Source organism: Pavona decussata, unplaced genomic scaffold (assembly GCF_977016875.1).
Source record: "Pavona decussata unplaced genomic scaffold, jaPavDecu1.1 SCAFFOLD_437, whole genome shotgun sequence".
Lineage (NCBI taxonomy): Eukaryota > Metazoa > Cnidaria > Anthozoa > Scleractinia > Agariciidae > Pavona > Pavona decussata.
Window position 1 is genome coordinate 134394 of NW_028145792.1, and position 19719 is coordinate 154112.

A 19719-nucleotide genomic window follows, 5' to 3' on the forward strand; every position below is an offset into this window, starting at 1 on the left:
AATCACTAAAAACTGTTTATAGTATGCTTTTCTCAGGAAGAACATGCTCTAAGAGTTATTTGACGCTAGAGAAAAGGGAGCTTGTGTAATATTTAAGCAGTTTGACCAAAACACAAAGAATCTCCGTGACAGTGCCCCTTTGAAACTGAGTATAAGTTCACTGATGGCACGAGGATTGGTAAGCAATCTTCGTTACCGCGTTCACAACATGTACATTCTTTGTCTTATCCATTCAATATGACCTAGCATCTAGCCTGCACGAAAGGCACAGAGAGGTGAGAGAGAAGGGGATTTCAGGATCCACGAGCACCACGATGAGACACAAGCGTCGATCGCATTCCCTCGTCTTCCATCTCCTCTGCCTGTCACGCAGGCTACCTCGCTTCAAACAATAGAACTAAAACATCACTTCATTCACACTACCGATGCAATCCGATTCTTCCAAGGTTCCATTCGAGGAAGTAGTGAGGTTTTTGCCACAGCAAATGCATTCTGTTTGACCTTGTACAGGTTGGTATGTGCCAAGGGGACATTCTACACATGCGTCATTCTGTGCACTGTAGTATGAACCGGCGGGACAGTTTGCTATAAGGTACAGAAAATATATGTTAAAAACAAGATTCTCAAACGGCCAACCATACACTCCAAAGCACTTTAATTTGAGATTCATTATTTTCGTCAGTTATGCTAGTATGTCATCTCCAACTAGATTTACTTGGAGTTGTTTAGTTATTAATCTGTAGCACTTACCGCAAATAAATCCATTTCCAGCGAGGGACTGTCCTTCGGGACATTCTGGTGATAATGGGTAGACAAGTACGCTTCCAGGTTCTCCAACGAGAGTGATGTTGTTCCACGACACATTAAACGTCTTGTTGAACACATCTGAGTTGAATTGTTCTAGTTTCCCAAGCATGTAGGTTTCCGCATTAGAAATCGCTTCTACGATTTCTGTATAGGAAGTAAAATTGTCATCCTTCCAGGGCTTGTTATCGATGTCTAATACGAATGCTGCAGAAGACTTTGAAGTATTTCCTAAATCGTAGCTTAGTTCGGAGATAAACTCTACTGAGACGTTGAGCGACTTTGCAAGTGAACGAAGAAAGTTGTCCGTCAGATTCTTGTCAAGTGATGATGGTAATACGTTTACGGATTCCAAGGCGCAGAGAAGTGGATCGTGCACAGAGCCATTGGAGTAATTCGATGTTAGCCAACAGTGTGTGGTGAGATTGAAGGCGACAAGCAACCTTGGAAGACCAATAGTGTAATTTAACACGTCCAGTCGAGCTCTTCGACTGACCACTGCTCCATACTCGTTAGATGCTTCACAATAGTAATACCCTTCCTGGTGAAGATGTGGGTAAGCTATATACAACACAGGCCCGGTTTCGTTGACTTTGACAGCGGATAAGTTGTTGGATTGAAAGAACCACTGAAACGTAGGCGATGGCTTGGATGTTGCATTGCAGATAAATGCAGCAGGAATTGGACTTCTATATACCACCCTTTGTGACATGGGATGCTGACTAACTTTAGGCTTGCTGCGAACTTTGATAATCGTCACATTGGAGAGTGTACTGCCTTTGTTGTTAGATACCACACAAACGTAAGTACCTTCGTTATCTTTGGTAATTTCACCCACATAGAACGTTCCAACCCTCGACTGTTCTCCGATGAGCTCATCATTTCTTTTCCAGGCGTACCGCAATCCCGTCTCGTTTTCAGCACTACAATCCAGTGACAAAATGTCCCCAGGAAAAAGAACAATTTCTCCCTGAGATGAGGATGTTATGCGTGGTGTTCCTCCACACAAAACGGAGTAGTCGCGCGTTTTGTTCAATAGGGAAGCTGCACAATTAAGAGCTTGCTCGGTTTCCAGCATGGTCAAGGCCTCATTAGTTAATGACTTCATCACTCGTCTGAGATGATTAAGGGCGTCTTTAATCTCAAGTGCCCTGGGGCTGTCTTCAAACTCGTAAAATTCCTTTGCTCCTTCAAAGAAGTATTCGATGCAATCTTGTGTACCAGAGCACTCTAAAAATCCATTAGCTGAAGTAAAGAGCTCCAAAAACGCTCTCCAGGCCTCGGTAGATGCATTCCAAGATTGGGAAGAATCATTGGTCAGCATAATGTTTTCGTCCTTGAAGATCTGTATCATTTCCAAGAATTCCATTTTGAACGAGCCGTTAGTATATGTAGCACTGTTATTAATCGATCGCGACGCATTCGATACCGAACTGCTGAGGTTTACGGATTGGTATAGCCGCTCAAGGTCATACAGTCCAGACGATAGCTTTAGGTTTAATCCTTTGACTGAGGAAATAAGATCGCCCATTGATTTCAGGATGCTGCCGAAATATAAGTACGTTTTGTTCATAAACAAGCATGCGTATGAGTAATCAATAAGACTCGAATGTAGAGAATGCGTAGAATTCACTGAATCTTCAGCTGTTGACCGTTTTCGTCTTGAGTGTTTGTCCCCAAATAACTTGGTAATGATGGTCTTCGAAGCCGAACTAACGGAACGGTTAAGTTTGTCGAAATCAACTAGGAAGCTGACACGCGCGTGTTGTCCACTAACCGCGCTTGCGTTACTTTCCACCACAATCTTTCTGGTGCTTCCTGATGTCACAGAAACGGAGAAATGCATTTCACCAAGATCTACTACTTTGTTGTCGCCTGAGGAGTTCATAGCCTGTGCTATTCTCAAACCAAAGTCCACAATTCGACGAACATAAATCTTGGACGCATTTGTTACTTCCACTGCCGACAGTTGCTGTTTCAAATGCGCTTCTACCTGTTGAAACCGAGTGACTGTACCCTGATGGCGAATTCTTGCCTTCTCGTAAGAAAAAGTTGCTTTCTTGACGTTATCAACAGAATTTCGCAAAGACATGAACTCGCGCTGCAAAGTTACATTCATTGCGTCTATGGCATATTTAAGCTCCGTCATTGACACCAGGCATTCTTCGTTGTCTTTGATACATTGAGGATCTATAACTTTGGTTTGGCATCCATAATGTTTGCAGCAATGGTAAGGAGGACCGTATCCACCAGGCTTTGTCGTTTCTGTATGACCAGTGCACTTTACCTCTTTAATTATCTGCTCGACTGCTTTCACTTCGAAAATTTTGTGGTCGTATTCCACCATTTGGACTTCATCTGGCACTCTTTCGTAAGTATTGGAACAGCCAAATATTTCCTTACTCAACAATGCAACAACAGCTCCCGCAACACCTCCAATTATAGCTCCCACGACCTCTCCGGCTGGTCCATATATTATTCTGCCAATTATCTTGCCAACTTGAGCTCCTTTTCCAGCAAACTTCAGTACAGTCTTAAAGGGCACTCCAGATCTGCAACTACCAGTGTACACGGTTTTATAGGTCTGAACGCCAAAACTGCGTTTCTCAGTCCTCTGCTGTACAACTTTCACTGTTACAGGTTTGTTTACAATGTTACAATACCGCTCTAGATAAGTTACATTTACGGGGTCCTGGCAAAGATCAGGGATGATGCAGCCATTCAGACAAGTATAGTTGCACTCTTGTATCTCGCAAACTACACTTCGGACATTTTCAAGAAAATAGAACGTCCTGTTAAAACGAATTTTGGCTAGGTGGTATTTTAAGCGTGCTGCACGTAGCTCCTGCATAGCGCTAGCCTTTTTCAATTCCAATTTCTCCACAACAACACGTTTCGACTTTAAGACGTCACTGACCAACTTTGCTTTCTTTTTTGCGTTATCAAAGGCAATTTGGGATTTGGCTAATCTTCGTTTAGCCTCTTTGGCCGCCTTTGTAGTTTCTTTTTTGATCATCTTGTCAAGAACTGTAGAAAAACGTGATGACTTGTTCATTCTTCCTTCCACTGTAAACACAATGGAATTCCAATCCACAACGTTTTCAATGTTAGCTTTAACATTTAAAAGAGCTTCAAATTCTTCAAACATTGGTCCCCAGACAACGAAGGACAACTCATTTCCAGTCATCCTTATGGTTGCGTTTCTCCTCATTCCAAACAGGTTGACAAGACTCTTAAAAGTAGTCACTACATCTTCCCTGTCACGAGGCAATAACATTTGTATCGTTCCATCTGCTGGGAATTTTATTACGCTACAAAGGGACGCAAACTGTAAAGATGCTCCTTCAACAAGTAAACCACCTCTTTGTCTTGCTGGACTAGTGCCACACTGGTTACCATTTAGGGACCAAACGCTTAATCTCATGTTTGGAAAACATAGTCTCTTGTGACACAGTTGAGCAGTTAAGAGGAAACGCAAACCTAGAAAGTTGTTTTCAATCCCAGACCTGGAAAAGGAAAGGGAGATGGTTTTCGGAAGGTCTACTTTTAATCTGATGAAACGATTGATGACGTTTACAATATTTGTTCGGTTCCTGTAGGGTTGTAACTGTGCAGTAAGAAGATCAAATGCCCTCGTTATGGTGTCTAGGTCATCGTCCAGCTTTGCAACGAGCACCTTTAACTGAAACCAATCGGAGGCTGGGAAGAGAAGGCGGCGAGCTTTGATGACGGTAAGAAGCATATCTTCTGCTAGTGATTCCCACCTCTTTATGTCGGATTGAAGTTCGGGTACGGATATCTTGACATCAAGGAGATTTCTTTTTATTTCGTGCGTTTGCGACTCCAGAAGCCTCAAGGTGTTGTTGCTACGATCCTGGGCTGAGATGACCTGACCGCCTGATACTGAATGGTAAATTTGTAAACAGTTGAACCCACCAGCCGGTCTGATAACATTAGACAACGGACTTGTACTGAACAGTTTAGAAGATCCCTCGAGAGCAAAAACGAATCCTTGGGGTACTCGGCAATCGTCATCGAGACCAGGTGACAAACCAGGCTTACCTATCACGACCAGGAAAAAGATGCTTCTAAGCATTTTTGTGTAATGATTATAATTTTTTTTTCTTAATAATCAACCCTATTTTTAGTTGAAACCATCACATGTTGCTAATTTGTATTTTTAAAACGTGTATCAAATGTACTTAATTTTCTAATAAGGAATATGAATATCAATACTCAGTTCGTGTACTGAAAACATGGTATTGGGTGCTTCGGTTTCTAGACATCGAGAAACTCTTCGACTCAAACTCGGTTGGCTTTGCAACAAACACCTCACATTATAAAAATGCAGACGTTCCTTTAAATACAGGAGCATACCCTTGCGAATACAAATAGAAAGTTCATTTCCATGGTTTTGTATTGGCAATTACTTAAGTTGCCAAAATCACTGAGAGATCTTTTCTCAATAAAAAAAAAACTGCCGATCAATATTTACCAACATTAAATCCAACACTGTCTTTGGACAAGCTGCTGGAGTTCTTTAGTGCTCCGTGTGTAAACAAATTACATTTACATTTTTTTTACAAAGATGCCAGGTACCTTAAAAAGCATTGGAGTATGGTACTTTTTTTTCCTCTTGATGATTCTAGTCCCAGATTTTTTGCTGTTTTTATTTTATTTATTGTTGTTGTTGTAGAAATTGATTTTGCTTTTTGTGTTTCTAAACAACACTCACAACCATTTTTACCTCCATACTTTGCTTTTCCAACAACTTCGCTTGAATAAAACAGAAGAGTGCTTCTCTGGCCAAAGGCCTGAACAGTGATGTTAAACTCAGCTGACCCGTGGAATACCCAAATTATTGGCTGAGTAAAATATCTGGTTAATATCTACGAAAGAAAAAAGTATTTTACATTTTTACTCAGTATGAATTACCTAAAATAATGATGCTATGAACTTTTGGGTCTACTGAATCTCATTTGTACCAATATAAAGCAAAAGGTCGTTTCCTTCCGACGTCACCCCTTTAAAGTCATCTCCCACTTTAATCAACAAAAATCCTTCTATCTTAATCTCTGAAAGTATTTTAAATACAACGTGGTTTGTAGAACAGAGCAGTCAATCCTTGCAAAAAGCAACAAAGACTAGCAGGAAGTAGATCTGTCGGTTATTTACAAGTTTGGCCGAGGAGCTCAACACGGTCAACAACTCCACCTGGTGGTCAAAGCGCGACTAGAATTCAGGTACCTGGATTTTAAAGCCTGCCGTCAAAGCAAACCCTGTCAACCAAACCATCCTAACTCTGGTTTACGTCAACTTCAAGAAAAAACATACTCACAGTATCTAAATTATCTGCGAATGCGAAAGCCTCTCCTGTCATTTTGATATTCACAGCAGAATAAGTCGAGTTGCTTAGGTAGATGTTTGCACTTCCTTGCATCCAAAAATTGTAATGAAAATCTGAGAAGTCCTCAGCCAAGTGACCATTTGGCACATCATTCAAGGTCTTGTTATATCTTCTTGGAGCGGTAAAACCAAACGAGGAGACTAGAACTTCCCATCCTCCATCTGCCATGTCCTGCATAAGCTGTAATGTGCGAACTTTCTTGGTGGCTTGATGTGATAACGTCAGGAATACTCCTGTTTGACAAATGTCAGTTACAAAACATGAGCCTTTGCTTGACAAAGAAAGTTTTTCACTCTCAAGAAAGATGTTGTAATTCAACAATGGTCGATACAGGACAACAGCTGCGTTGCTTCCAATGGGAAACTTGCAGATTGGATGTAAGATGTGGGCATCTTTAGCCTTTACAAGGCTAGCCAGAGTGTTCCTTATGTCGAACAAATCACTGTTCTCTCCAACCTTGACATTTAACCACAATGGCAATTGATCAGAAAAGTACCTCATAAAAGACTTAGACAAGGCTTCCTTCTGTATGAATTCCATCAAATCGTCCACTGAAAGCCGCATATCAGAGCATCCATGGGCACTAAGTTCCTGATCACTTGCGTATTTCACTGCTCTTTTCATGATTTCACCGCGTGAAGGGAGAGGTAAAGAAAAATTGTACCCCACCAAACTCAAAGGGACTGTCTTGTTGTCAGATGCAATAATGTGGACTGGTCCGGTCTCAACAACAAAACCGTCTGAAATGCTTGAGTTTGAATCAAAAAGCACCCTGATTTTGCAAGCTAGGTCATTTTGCATCTCTTTTATTTGGCAACCAATGGGAAGCTCACCCACTAACAAACCAATTCTGGTGTAAACACTCTTCTGAGTTGAGATATTGCGACCGATAAATAAGAAACTATTTTCTGGAACAGAAAAATCATATTTGTTCATCCCTTCGAGATCATAAGACATCATTTCAAAGCCAGGCTTGTGACCGGTCACTATAAACTCCGCTTTTGATGCTGGATGCTTTACTGTCAATTTCTTTGGTTGGACGGTTAAGTTCGTGGTTGGATTGAAATTTATGGCCAGTGAATTGTCGGGCTTAGCTTGCAACACAAGAACCTCTGACGGATTATCAAAAGTCAGTTTTGGGAAATCAGGCAGGGTCACAAAGCCTTTTTCACAGAGTTCACCTTCATATCCAGTGTGTTGACAATTGCATGAAAATTGTCGTGAATTAATAATTGTACACATTCCACCATGACGACAGGGATTAGGCTCACACAGGAGTACCTCTGAGAAAAGAGGAATAAAAACAAAACAACGAGATCAGACGGATGGCGTAAACATATGTCAAGTGCGAGATCCACTAATGTAACAAGCAATTGTTTGCATTTTATTCAAATCATTAGCTCCATTTGCTTGAGTCCGAAGATGATAATTATACTACAAACTTGCTATCGGGAAATAGAGAAGGTGTGGTCTGGTTTAAAAAGAGGTGATAAAGGAAGGAAACTTAACAATGATAGGATCGTGTACTGCTTAATATCTAGCAATGAAAACACATGTTGCGTTGCGCTAAGATTTACAGTTGAAACGCTTTTCACAGGTAGAGAACATACAGACCTTTACACTTAAAGTTTCTAATTTCCCATACAACTTCGCTTGAATTAACCAGCCGGCAAGAGGCGGTAGTATTGCCAAACGCTACATAGCCATCCATGCAGCCAAGTGAACAGGTGGAGCCAAACGTAGAGGAACAGGGAAGGTAAACTTTGGCGAATTCAGGTGGTAACAAACGGCCACAACTTCTCACTATATTGAAGTACAAAAGAAAATATTGGGAACAGAAATAATAGTGACTAAATACCATGATGAGCCAATCGGAAAAAATAGAAACGTAGAAAATATAAGCAAAGATGGATTCGGTTAATGAATTACACTTTTGAGTGGCTTGTTGCGTTATAGCTGGTTATATTTTTTTAATAAGCCATTAAATCTGTTAATCTAGTCCCCTTGGCTCGAGGACAAGAGTCGTGATCACATTCGACCTTAATAATGATAACACGTTATCCCTAGCTGGAGGACTCGTACTCTAACGAGGTTTTTCAAAATAATATTCATTTCTTTTAATGTGCAATTTTTGTGATGGCCTACCTTTGTTGAAAACCGTTATTCTTCTGATCATTTTTAACAGATTCATCTGCCAGGTAGGGATAGATCCACTTAATTAAGAAAAATTCCTTTGTCAATTGGCCGAGCTTTGTGATCCCCATTTACCATTTTGAATGGAGTTACCCTGAGTTCTCTAATGACCTTCTTATGGCTTCTAGCTTGAACTAAACGTCTCACTTCTAAAACATGTAGTTTTATGAGACGAACGTATGACATATTGTATTTACCTTTGCAAACCGTTGGTTGGCCGTCCCATTTTGAGGAGTTGAGACAAGTTCTTGTTTTAGAGCCTAGAATTTCGTATCCGTCATCACACATAAACGAGCACGTCTCATTGGTTACCAGGCCACTACAGGTCATACGTCCTTTGGGTGGGTCCATGATAGCCTCACAAGGAAGTCCTGTTACGCAAAAGGAAACTGCAAGTTAGACGTCAGAGGCTTTCGATTGTTTCAATTATCTACGGCAAGTCTAGAGTAGAACGCAGAAACATTACTAGCAGATCGCATTTCGAATGGGAATCCATATGTTCTCTTTTCGGTGTTGAGAACTGTGTGATTTTATTGTGAATAATAAGTGCTCTAATTGCCGCGTTATTACATGAATACATTAAGCATAATTAGCATTTCACACATAGTTCGGAACACCCTAAATAGAACAAACACTTCCATAATCAGTTTCTTTCCAACACAGTAATGCAATGCAACAGCGAAAGACTTTAAGGCCAAGAAATGCGTTTACAATCAAGCTTTGAACTTATGGAGATACAGCAAAGAAACGCGTATATTCTCGGCTGACTTACATTATTGTTTGGGCGTGCTTTCTGTTGCTTCAAATTTATTTTCAGTGATCTATGTGTCCATTCGTAATTTAATTATTTGGATGTTTGTAGAACCACTTTGAAAAGTTATGAATAACTTGAATTATTTATGCTTTTAAAATCTCGGCTGTTTATTAGTAACTAGTTGACGAATGTGGCGAAATGTTTCGTTAGGTATTGTTGTTATTACATGACCTACGTGTAAAAACATTAAAAAAGTAAATGATCAGTATGCTTTTAATCAACAATCTAAAAACCTGAATGATAAGCTACCAAGTACTTTCAGTAATAAATGTGATGATATATTTTAAGCCGGGTGAATAAATGTATTATTCAGTAAGTGACACAAGCACACTCGGAAAAAAGTCCGAGTGCTCCTATCAGGAGTCGAACCTAAGACCTTCCGGTTACTAGCTTGGATGCTCTACCACTTGGCTCCCACGAGTCGCCAGTATATCAGTGGTAGTCAAGAGCATCCCAACTAGTAGTCGGAAGGTCTTAGCTTCGACTCCTAATAGGAGCACTCGGATTTTTTCCGAGTATGCCTGTGTCACTTACTGAATAATACATCATTCTGGTTTCAGTAAGTTTAGCCCTTTAAGTCCTAAGAGCGACAATCATCTACTTTTCCTCAGTTACACTTGATCATTACTTGGCCAAACATACCAGCCATCATAACAAGGTAATGATGACCAAAGATAAAATGTCTTAATGTTCAAACAAATTCTCCTTACTCACTAAAAGGGTTAAATTAAAGCATTCACCTTCACAGCTTCTCAAGTCAGCTTTAAGTCTGTATCCATAGAAACATGAGCAGCCATAAGAACCAAGGGTGTTATGACAAATGTGTTGACAAGAATGGGTTCCTGCTTTACATTCGTTGATATCTGTGTTGTAAAAAAAATGTTAACAGTTATGAAGGATGCGCCCGTCATTCTAAAGAACCGAGATTAGAAATCTCGGTTAAGTTAAGTAATCTTGTTCCCTTCTGCCGAGATTTATTTTATGCACTTTCTTTCTATTGGTTAGTTTTCGTGTGTCATTGCCATTGTTATTCGTTTTTAAGTTACGGATAAATGCCTGATTGGAAGAAAACACGAGGTTCCGCCTATATGGCAAATCACATCCACCATCTTTCCATCTACTATCAAACAGGACTATTTTGGTATAACTGATTCAAGTACTGTCTCAAATGTGAATAAGACCAGAGGCTGTTTGTTGCTCAGTTGGTCCAAAAGCATCCAAACGATGTTCGGAAGGTTACGAGTTCTTGACGGGCTCAGGCATCCTAAATACATTTATTAGTCAAGTGCACGAACTAGCGGCCAATTTCCAGCTTATCGCTCTAAGGAACCCTCCCTCATATAATCATCTTCCAGGTGGGATCTAGAGATATTCCTAGCCCCTATACGATAATTAAGAGAAGATAAGACGGAAGGGACGATCTGATAGGCAACAAAGTTCTCGCCAAATCTTAAAACTCGGTACCATGCTAGTAATCTAATAAAACCTTGCCTCGGCACCGTTTCCCATCATACAGCAGACGATATCCCAGATTGCAGCTGCAGGTGTAATTTCCTGGCGTGTTGTGACAACGTTGATCGCATCCAGCGGGAATTATGGTTCTGTTTAAGCTCTCCGTGTACACAGGGGTACATTCATTCACATCTGAAAAAAATCATCAATACAAACGTTTTACTGAAACATGTCGTTCATCAAAACATGGTTCATGAACGACTGGCTGGCCAAGCCCAGAACAGTACTCGAGCAATGATATTGAGACAGCCTAGCGATGATGAGAATTGAAACGAAATGCAGTCAATGTATGTGAACAGGAACAGCCAACTCGGACCCTTCTCCAACTTCAAATGGTGAAACCACGATGCTTCTTATTTTCGTGTGGAAAATGTAAAGGTATTCCTCGCATCCTTTCCATTACTTATCAATTTTAAGTGGTCACACGTGCTATTCATAATGGATCTCTTCAGGGTTTTTTTTTCTGTTGTTAGATTTTGTAAAACACCAATCGAGTATTGCAACAATTTTGCCCGCCAATTTGGAAACTGATGTTTCTTTTTAGAAGAGCCATTCAGGCTGAGAAAAAAGTATTTCAGATCAAGTGAGGGGAGAACCAAAATCAAACCAATGTTTGAGTCTTGACAGGATTTGGAACCAGAACGCATCATTAAAAGGAAAGCATCCTCATCATTCCTGCTCTAGGTTAAGAGTATTCCTTTGTTTTTGTTGGGAACAACAGCAAAGCTAATGAAACATGCGAGAGCGCTCAAGGCAGTTTTGGTGAGCGCTGGCAGATTTCGCTTTCCTCACTTCGACTCTTAAGAAAAAGAAAGGCCTACTCCTAGTCAATCCCCACAATTGTTCCCTGAAGGGGTTGAGGAGAGACGGGCAAACTTCTACCTGAACAAGTCTTATTGTCTCTGTTCAGGGCATATCCAGTGTTGCATGAACAGAAAAAGCTTCCTTGGAAGTTATTGCACCTGTGCTGGCAGCCATGGTTGTTAGTCAAACATTCATCGTGATCTGCAGAGTGGAACAAGAATGTACACATATCTCTTTACCTTTTCTTTTTTTAAGTTGACTTTGGTACTGGATTTCGGGCTCGTTCATTTTAATCAGCATTTATTTGTAAGTTGTAAGCATTGGTACAGGGTACTGAGGTTAATCCAAACACGATGCAACTAGAATTGTTTGCCATGATCGTTTTTTCACCAAGAGCCAGATGTGCGAAGCCCTCCTAAGTAAGCAAAAGCCTATTTTTGGAATAAGAGGATACCATTACTAAAAAAAATCTTGCCTTTGGGTGCAAGTTTCGAGAATGGCCGTCCTTTCCTCGCCCAAAATACATTTAGCCACTCGAACGTTTCTCAGAACTTTCGACAACGTTTCGGCCCAATTCCTTTGTACATGTTTAAAAACCGATATTCGGTGTAAGCTAAATTCCAAAACCAATACAACATTATAACAGTTTCAAAATTGTAAAACATTTGCCACCAAATACTACTGTGGCTCAAAATGCCTAAAAAACGCACTGCACAGATCCTTAATATACAAATTAACTATCCAATGTCTCTTTCGCTAACTAACCCGAACAGGTTTGCCCGTTGTAATCTAAGAAATAGCCAGGATTACATCTGCAAAAGTAGAAGCCTGCGGTATTGACACATTGCTGGCTGCAGAAACCATTACTGGAAAGGCACTCGTTTATATCTAGCAGTGATAAAGGTAAATAAATAAAGTGTCAGTGGTATGTAACATAGGGTATAAATTGCGAGAACCAACCACAAACTTAACCCAGACAACCCGGGTCACATTAGTAGCGTATGCTCGCGCCAATGGGCCATCACTGCTCCCCAAAAGTGATCATTTCGGACAATAAATTCACCAACCGAGGAATCATAATGGCAACTGAAGTAAAAAGATGAAAAAACAACTGTTTAATACGGTCGTAAGCGTAATTATCCTGGCAATATTTGTGAATACGTTTTAGATATGAAAAGCTGAAAGGTTTGTTCACCTTTACAATGGGTACCGTTATTTGCCATTAGGCGAAAGCCTCTGAAACATCCACAGGAAAACTTCCCTGGAGCGTTCCTGCATATTTGCTGGCATCCTCCATTTGGCGTTTCTCTACATTCATTGATATCTACAAATAAATAAAAGTGCATTGAGATATAGATTAAATTATTAATGGTATTTACGTCACGGATTGACACTGTCAGTCATCTCCGCACTCAACCCACGGATGGCTGTTATGATCCTTAATGCATTACGACGATCCAACACAATATTTTTCTAGAAAGTTAATTACTGCCTTGATGTAACAATATTTTAGTTAAGATACATTTAGAAAAAAGATATACTAAGACAATCTTAAGTAACAGAACATGTGACGTGTTGATGAGGATGAACATGATAGGACGCATATGAAGTCTACTGTAAGTACGACTTCACGCAGAGATTTAATTTTTGTGGTTCCTTGAGGCGTCAGTAATCTCATTCAATATGTCAGAATGAACGGCTCATGTTATTCTCACTTCTTTCTTTGCGATCTGGACAGTGTTTTTGAATATCGTAACTCGATACAAAATTACCGCATTACTCCTCATATAAGAAGATGGCGAGGATAAATTCGAATTAAATCGCGTCAGCAAAATACCAAGATCGTATGACGCTTTTCATGGCCACGTACTTTGTTTTGTAATGAATCAACAAGATCGATTTGCGCAAATTTCGCTGCAATTGTATGGTGAAAAAAATATTAGCCTGGATTTCGTGAGATGCGTCCTGTGCAAAAAGCTCGGAAACTAATGGCCATCCTTTTTGACCGGGCTTTTAGATCTACTAGTTGTACATTCACTTCCGGAACAAAACATTCGCAGCTAATGTTTCTATTGTTTTCGATAAGCCGCTGGCTTTTCAACTTTGGATAATAAGTATCACTAGGTGGAAACGCGGGCACATATACAAGCATCTGTTTAGCGGGAACGAGAAGAAAGCGCGCTCTTCCGAAATTGTGATCGATCATACCACGAAAGTCGCGTGGAAGTTCATTAGAGAAAAAAAAGGAAGATGCACAAAGCAAGAAATAAAAGGAAGCGATTGCTAAGGGCCGCTAATGAAAGGGAGGCCGGACAGATGCGAAGACAAAACCTGAGAGACGTATTCTTCTGCTTAGGAATTGGCGCGCGTGTTAATTATGCGAAATGGTAGGCATTGAAACAAAGGAAATACAAGGGACAGAACCAAGGTAAGGCTCGCTTAGTCAAGAAGACGTAAGTTATCACAGAAGAGCATTTGCCCAGACAACCACAATTTTGAATATTCACGCTTAACATAAACACGACTAACATGATCTTGCATTGTACATCATCCGGGTTATTGTTCCGGGGGTAGGCGTCATAACATTCATAGTGTAGGAGAGCGGCCCTTAAAATTTATACTCCTGAACTTATAATGAAATGGAACAATTCATGCTCACTTTCAGAACAGGGGGCACGACAAATTCACTTTGTGCTCGAAATGTCCAAATTGTAGATGTATTTTCACACCAGACAAAACCATAATGAGGGGACTATATCGAACACTTTTATCAGCGAGGTCAGTATTTTACAAAAAAAAAGTAATAAAAAACACGTAACTATATAGCTGGTGAAGTAATGAAGGAAGTGACTATGAAGCAAACTCGTAAAAATAATTAAATGCAAAATAAAAAAATGCACAGCCAATGTCGTGGTTGATGTAGGTGTCATGGTCTCGTGTAACAAAACAAATAACGCTAATCTACCAACACAGCCTTTAATTTTTTATCCATCAGAACGGCGGGTAACCCACCTGATACGGTCTGATGTAACATGAAAAACGCTAATACAGCAACTCAGCCTTTAATTTCTTATCCATCAGAAGGGCGGGTGACCCACCTGATACGGTCTGATGTAACATAAAAAACGCTAATACAGCAACTCAGCCTTTAATTTTTTATCTATCAGAACGGCGGGTGACCCACCTGACACGGTCTGATGTAACATAAAAAACGCTAATACAGCAACTCAGCCTTTAATTTTTTATCCATCAGAATGGCGGGTGACCCACCTGACACGGTCTGATGTATCAGAAAAAAAGCTAATACAGCAACTCAGCCTTTAATTTTAAAATGGTATGATGTGACAATGCAGTCACCAGTGTAGCCAGGCATCGGTCAATTGATATCGATCAAAATGGTGGATACCCACCCCCCCCCCCCTTCCCCCTTAAATACACGCTCTAAAATAACATGAAATAATTTATTTCCACAAGACTGAAGGTTGTTTCTCCTTGTACAGTTTACTATAGCATCGTTAGTATGATGGAACAAGACAGATGTATGCATATACATGTACATGTCTATTCTTTTCTCCTCACAATTCCTGTCGCCCGTGACTTGTAGTGCTCATTTTCCTTGCGTTTTCCGCTCACCCGCGAAACACACACGAAAAATAACGCTTGTTATGCGGGGCCAGTCTGGTGTTTCTTCTATGGAAAAGTGCGTGTGCATTTTGTTTTCGTCTAAAGGTTAACTTTTTTCCGGTGCAAATATCGTACTCAATTTTCGGTTTCTTTTAACCTCTTCGAAAAATCGCGAAACAATTAGTGTATCGGGTATTGCAGATTATAAGTGAAGAGAGACAACCAGTCATAACAGGACCGCTCGCCAAATGCCATGGGATCTGATAATTTTGTCCACATAAGACTCCCTTACCCGGCTCAACTTTTTCCTTATACAAATACGATAATACTTAAAGTAAATTTAAACCAATAGAGAGCAACTGTTTACTATGGTAGTGCCATGAGTATGCATATTCTTCAAGATTCACCATAATTAATGCATTTGTCATTGTACTGTGTTGACAATAACACTCGTGCGATCACTTTTTTCAGGATTTCACTCCCAAACTCACGATGTCTTCTTTTATGTTTCTTCTAACCATGTCTCAAGGTGATTTAATTGCGCGCTTGAATTTATGTCTGCCCTCTTGAATACACTCCAGGAAAATGTTGCACTTCATTGCAGAAAACGTATCATTTACTCGATGATTAAATTTAGATAATATTCTTTCGGCATACAATTTTGTGGTCTCAAAACAGAATAATCTAGGAATGCTAGTAAATTCTGCTCCACGTTACTCACAGTAGAGGACGCCGTTCTGTTATGCGCGTGATTGTGTCGTAATCGAAACCGTATATTTACACTTTCAAATCATTTGCAGGATCCCGTTACAGCATTTCTTGCCTCTCTTTCCCTCTCACGTCTTCTCTTTTTCCTTCCCCTCTTCTGCCTTAACCTTTCGTCATGAAAATTTCTGCGACAGTAAATGGCCCGCCTTTGCGAGCTATTTTCGTCGGCCGCGTCCGCCATTTCGAGTAGCGAAATGACTCGATCAATTGCATTGTACATTTACATTTACTCTAATTTCACATCACGTTTTTATTTCTAAGCACTTCTTGATGTGACATGTAGTCCAGATCATATTCTTATGACCTGCCTGGTTTGTTTTCGATTTAATTACATCCTCCATGACATAAAGGAAAGAAACCGGGTAAGTCTTAATTCGAGGAATGTTAGGAATGCTAGTAAATTCTACTAGAATTCCTTTGCGGTTCGAGGAACATGTAATCCAGATCATATTCTTATGACCTGCTGGTTTGTTTTCGATTTAATTACATCCTTCATGACATAAAGGAAAGAAACCGGGTAAGTCTTAATTCGAGGAATGTTAGGAATGCTAGTAAATTCTACTAGAATTCCTTTGCGGAACTTACAGTCGAGCCCGCCTGCGTCCTCTCATGAACGTTGATGTGTGATGCATTGCACGATGATGGTGATGATAACGATAAGAATGACGATGGTGGTTATTATGAAGAGGAGGAGGAGGAAGACCAGTAGGGAGACGACGAGGATGAGGGTGAGGACGATAGTACACTGAGAGTGGTCACTGTTGTCACGTATTGGTTCATGACGTTCCCCCAGTAGAAGACAGAACAGCTTGTAAATGTTTATTCTAGGAACGTGAATAACAGACCTAACCCGATGGCAATTTTTACTGTCGCATTGCATATTTCTAAAAAAGCAGCATCATTTTGCTGCCTTTCAAAAGTACCAACTTTTAAGTTTTAAAAAACGAAGAATGTGATACCGTTGCAGATTGTTCCTCCACTTCCCAGCTTGAATCCCTTTGCACAAGAACAAGCGTAGCCGGGGACTAGATTGGTGCAGTTTGCACCACAAGGCTCACCACTCACGCCACAACGGCAGGGACTGGGAATCATTGTCATACACTCGTTGATGTCTAGACAGAAATTAAAATATGGCATCATTACAATTTTAATCAGCACTGCAATATACAGGGAAAGATTGCCTCTCATCCTCTTTTCTTTCATTGTCCATACGTGGACCAACTAAGTTGAAGTTAAGCACCATAAAAACCCAAATTATTTTGAATCTAGTTTGCAACTTATGATTGGATTGAGGGTTAGGGTTAACTAATTCCGTCAGGACATGTCACGCAAAAAGATGGGATGTTGCTACCTTAGTCGAACACAGCCACCTGCAAGTAGAATATATTGTCAACTTGGGAGTCCCATGACTATAATTTATGCCAAAATATAAGTTAAACATACCTTCGCATCGATGACCTATTTTGGTATATCCTGAGCGACAGCTACAGTGATAAGAACCGGGTGTATTAATGCACAGCTGTTCGCATCCAGCGTTCGCTGAAGAACATTCATCATAATCTATTAAAAGAAACAGAAGGCTTTTTCTCAAAATGCTTTACAGAATTATGTTGGTGGGAAATTTAGAACCGGCTTGGCTAAGGTTTTATAATGAGCCAGAATAAGGCAAAGAGTGGACAATAAGACATTATATACCTGACGAACACGTGTTACCAGTCCAACCGGCTTGGCACCGGCAACTGTTTGGTGCAACACAGGTTCCATGAGTGGAGTGACATCCTTGGGAACAGTTTGCTATTACCAAATATAGACAAGTGAAGAATAAACACATTTGGATAGTATTGATACTGATAGGCTCTCAATTGTTACCGAATTACTTGAAAAGTGATCCCGGTTTTATCTACTCCTCATTGCCCGGCCCCCTGAACGCATCTTATGAAACTAGTGAACATGAACATCGATAAATAAGATAAGATAAGATAAGATAAGATAAGATAAGATAAGATAAGATAAGATAAGATAAGATAAGATAACATCGATACTACTTTGTCATCGATATAATATAACTTCGATACTATTTTACATAAGTTCTTCACAAGTTGGCGCAAGTAAGGATATTTTCCTGTTTTCTTTCCTTTGTGCCAAATAACCGTTAAAGCACACAACCCTTTTAATCATTGGTTTGTTGTTGGTTTAATCAATTTCTTGGTTGAATGTTGTGAAATTGCAAGAAGAGCTAACGAGTAAGTCACGTCGCACATAACTTTTCGCGATTGCCTCCGGATGTGACCGGTTATGTGCAACACTCGATGAACGTTGCGTGAACCCCGTTTGGAGCAGGCTCGATAAATCTGACAGTAATATAACTAGAATAGAATTTGAACAAAATACAGCCAGGATCCGAGGCTGTTGTTATTTTTAGTGAATGCCAAACAGAGAGTGGCCACAGGCGATAACATCTAAGAGTACCATTCAAAAATCTTCAAAATCATTTATTCTGAATCTGTAAAAACACAAAAACTAATTGGATTTGTATTAAAATAATGTCCTTTTCTTAAAACATGGAAATTGTTAAGTATCCAGGTACTTTAAAGGAACCTCTTAATAAATTTTTTATTTGTAAATTTAAGCTAGGGAGTGAAAAATTTATGCAAAAGTTTGTTGTGTAATATATGTTTCTGATTACCTTTTGAACAAGATTATATAGGTTCCTTCCCTATAATTGGAATTGACTGTCATTTCTTGCTCTGTCGACACATTGTTATCCAATTCTTCTCTCTGTTCTAGTCAGTTATCACGGTGCAATTGGTCAGTAGTAAAGGAATGTTATGACAAGTGCAAATAGATTGGCTGAAAGGTGAAAATTGCATGATGTTGATGCACGCAATCATAGTAACACGCGATGCTATCGTTGCAGGTATATATTCCCCAAGTGGTGACCGATTTTACTCGGGTTTAATTTGGTTGTATAAGATATTCAAGTACGGAAGAAACTCAGCGTGGTCACGGTGCGAAAACTGGAAGTTGCGTGTAATGCCACATATCACAACGTGTATCCTGGTCTGCGGTTGGCAAGTTTTCCTTCCTTTTATGGAAATGACAAATGTTGAATGTAACCCCCTCCATCAATGAGGTTTTAACGTTATTGTGCCCTATATTAACCTTTATCGTACCTTTTCCACAGGACGTGGACCAGGAGTAAGCTTTCTGCCATCCACTGCAGCATGACATGATCGTCACAGTGACACGTCTTGTTCTTTGGACAATGCGGTAAGCCGTTCGTGCCCTTTTAAGTAAAAACAAAAACGCAAAATGATTATATGACACTGATTTTGTGAAAGCCAAACAAGATTTATGAATGCAAATGATGAATTGAAAAACATGCAGCTGATGCCGGGTGACCGCCCGCCCGTGTGGGACAGAGAGACAGAAAACCATGAGGCTTTGGTTTATGGTTTAAAAGAAGCAGCAATGCTGTTGAGGTTGTCGTCATCATCATCATGATCATCATCATCATCATCATCATCATCATCATCATCATTATAATCTCAGTCATCAAGCATTATTTAGATAAGGGATCCATTTCGGTAACATTTTTTCCAGAGCTGTGTAATACAAAATTCGAGACATAATTCTGGGATTATGTGTACTGCCATAAGGTGTATACATAGTTCATTGAGGGACTGGTTATGAAACCTTGCCATGAAAACAGTGGTCTACAATTTATGTTGCAGGTGAATTTTTACCCTAGTCTGTTAGAGATAGAGGGACTAGTTACAAGAGGTTTTGAAGG

General features: G+C 40.0%; 1 protein-coding gene across 4 annotated transcripts in view; it reads right to left on the minus strand.

Moving 5' to 3' along the window:
• The window catches only part of LOC146450651 (uncharacterized), a 35671-nt gene that overhangs the window by 9763 nt on the left and 6189 nt on the right, over window positions 1–19719 (minus strand). For 3 of the 4 annotated variants that reach the window (XM_085100148.1, XM_085100147.1, XM_085100150.1), the window contains exons 3-17: window positions 19100–19212; window positions 17622–17720; window positions 17370–17486; window positions 16886–17038; window positions 12730–12858; window positions 12300–12422; window positions 11613–11735; window positions 10710–10862; window positions 9959–10081; window positions 8602–8775; window positions 7826–8014; window positions 6143–7494; window positions 5552–5693; window positions 751–4866; window positions 424–585 (exon numbers count right to left, since the gene is read on the minus strand). In XM_085100148.1, the coding sequence (XP_084956274.1) occupies window positions 424–585; window positions 751–4866; window positions 5552–5693; window positions 6143–7494; window positions 7826–8014; window positions 8602–8775; window positions 9959–10081; window positions 10710–10862; window positions 11613–11735; window positions 12300–12422; window positions 12730–12858; window positions 16886–17038; window positions 17370–17486; window positions 17622–17720; window positions 19100–19212 (7268 nt within the window). The remainder of the gene's footprint in view (window positions 1–423; window positions 586–750; window positions 4867–5551; window positions 5694–6142; window positions 7495–7825; window positions 8015–8601; window positions 8776–9958; window positions 10082–10709; window positions 10863–11612; window positions 11736–12299; window positions 12423–12729; window positions 12859–16885; window positions 17039–17369; window positions 17487–17621; window positions 17721–19099; window positions 19213–19719) is intronic. The other variant, XM_085100149.1, reaches the window with a different exon arrangement.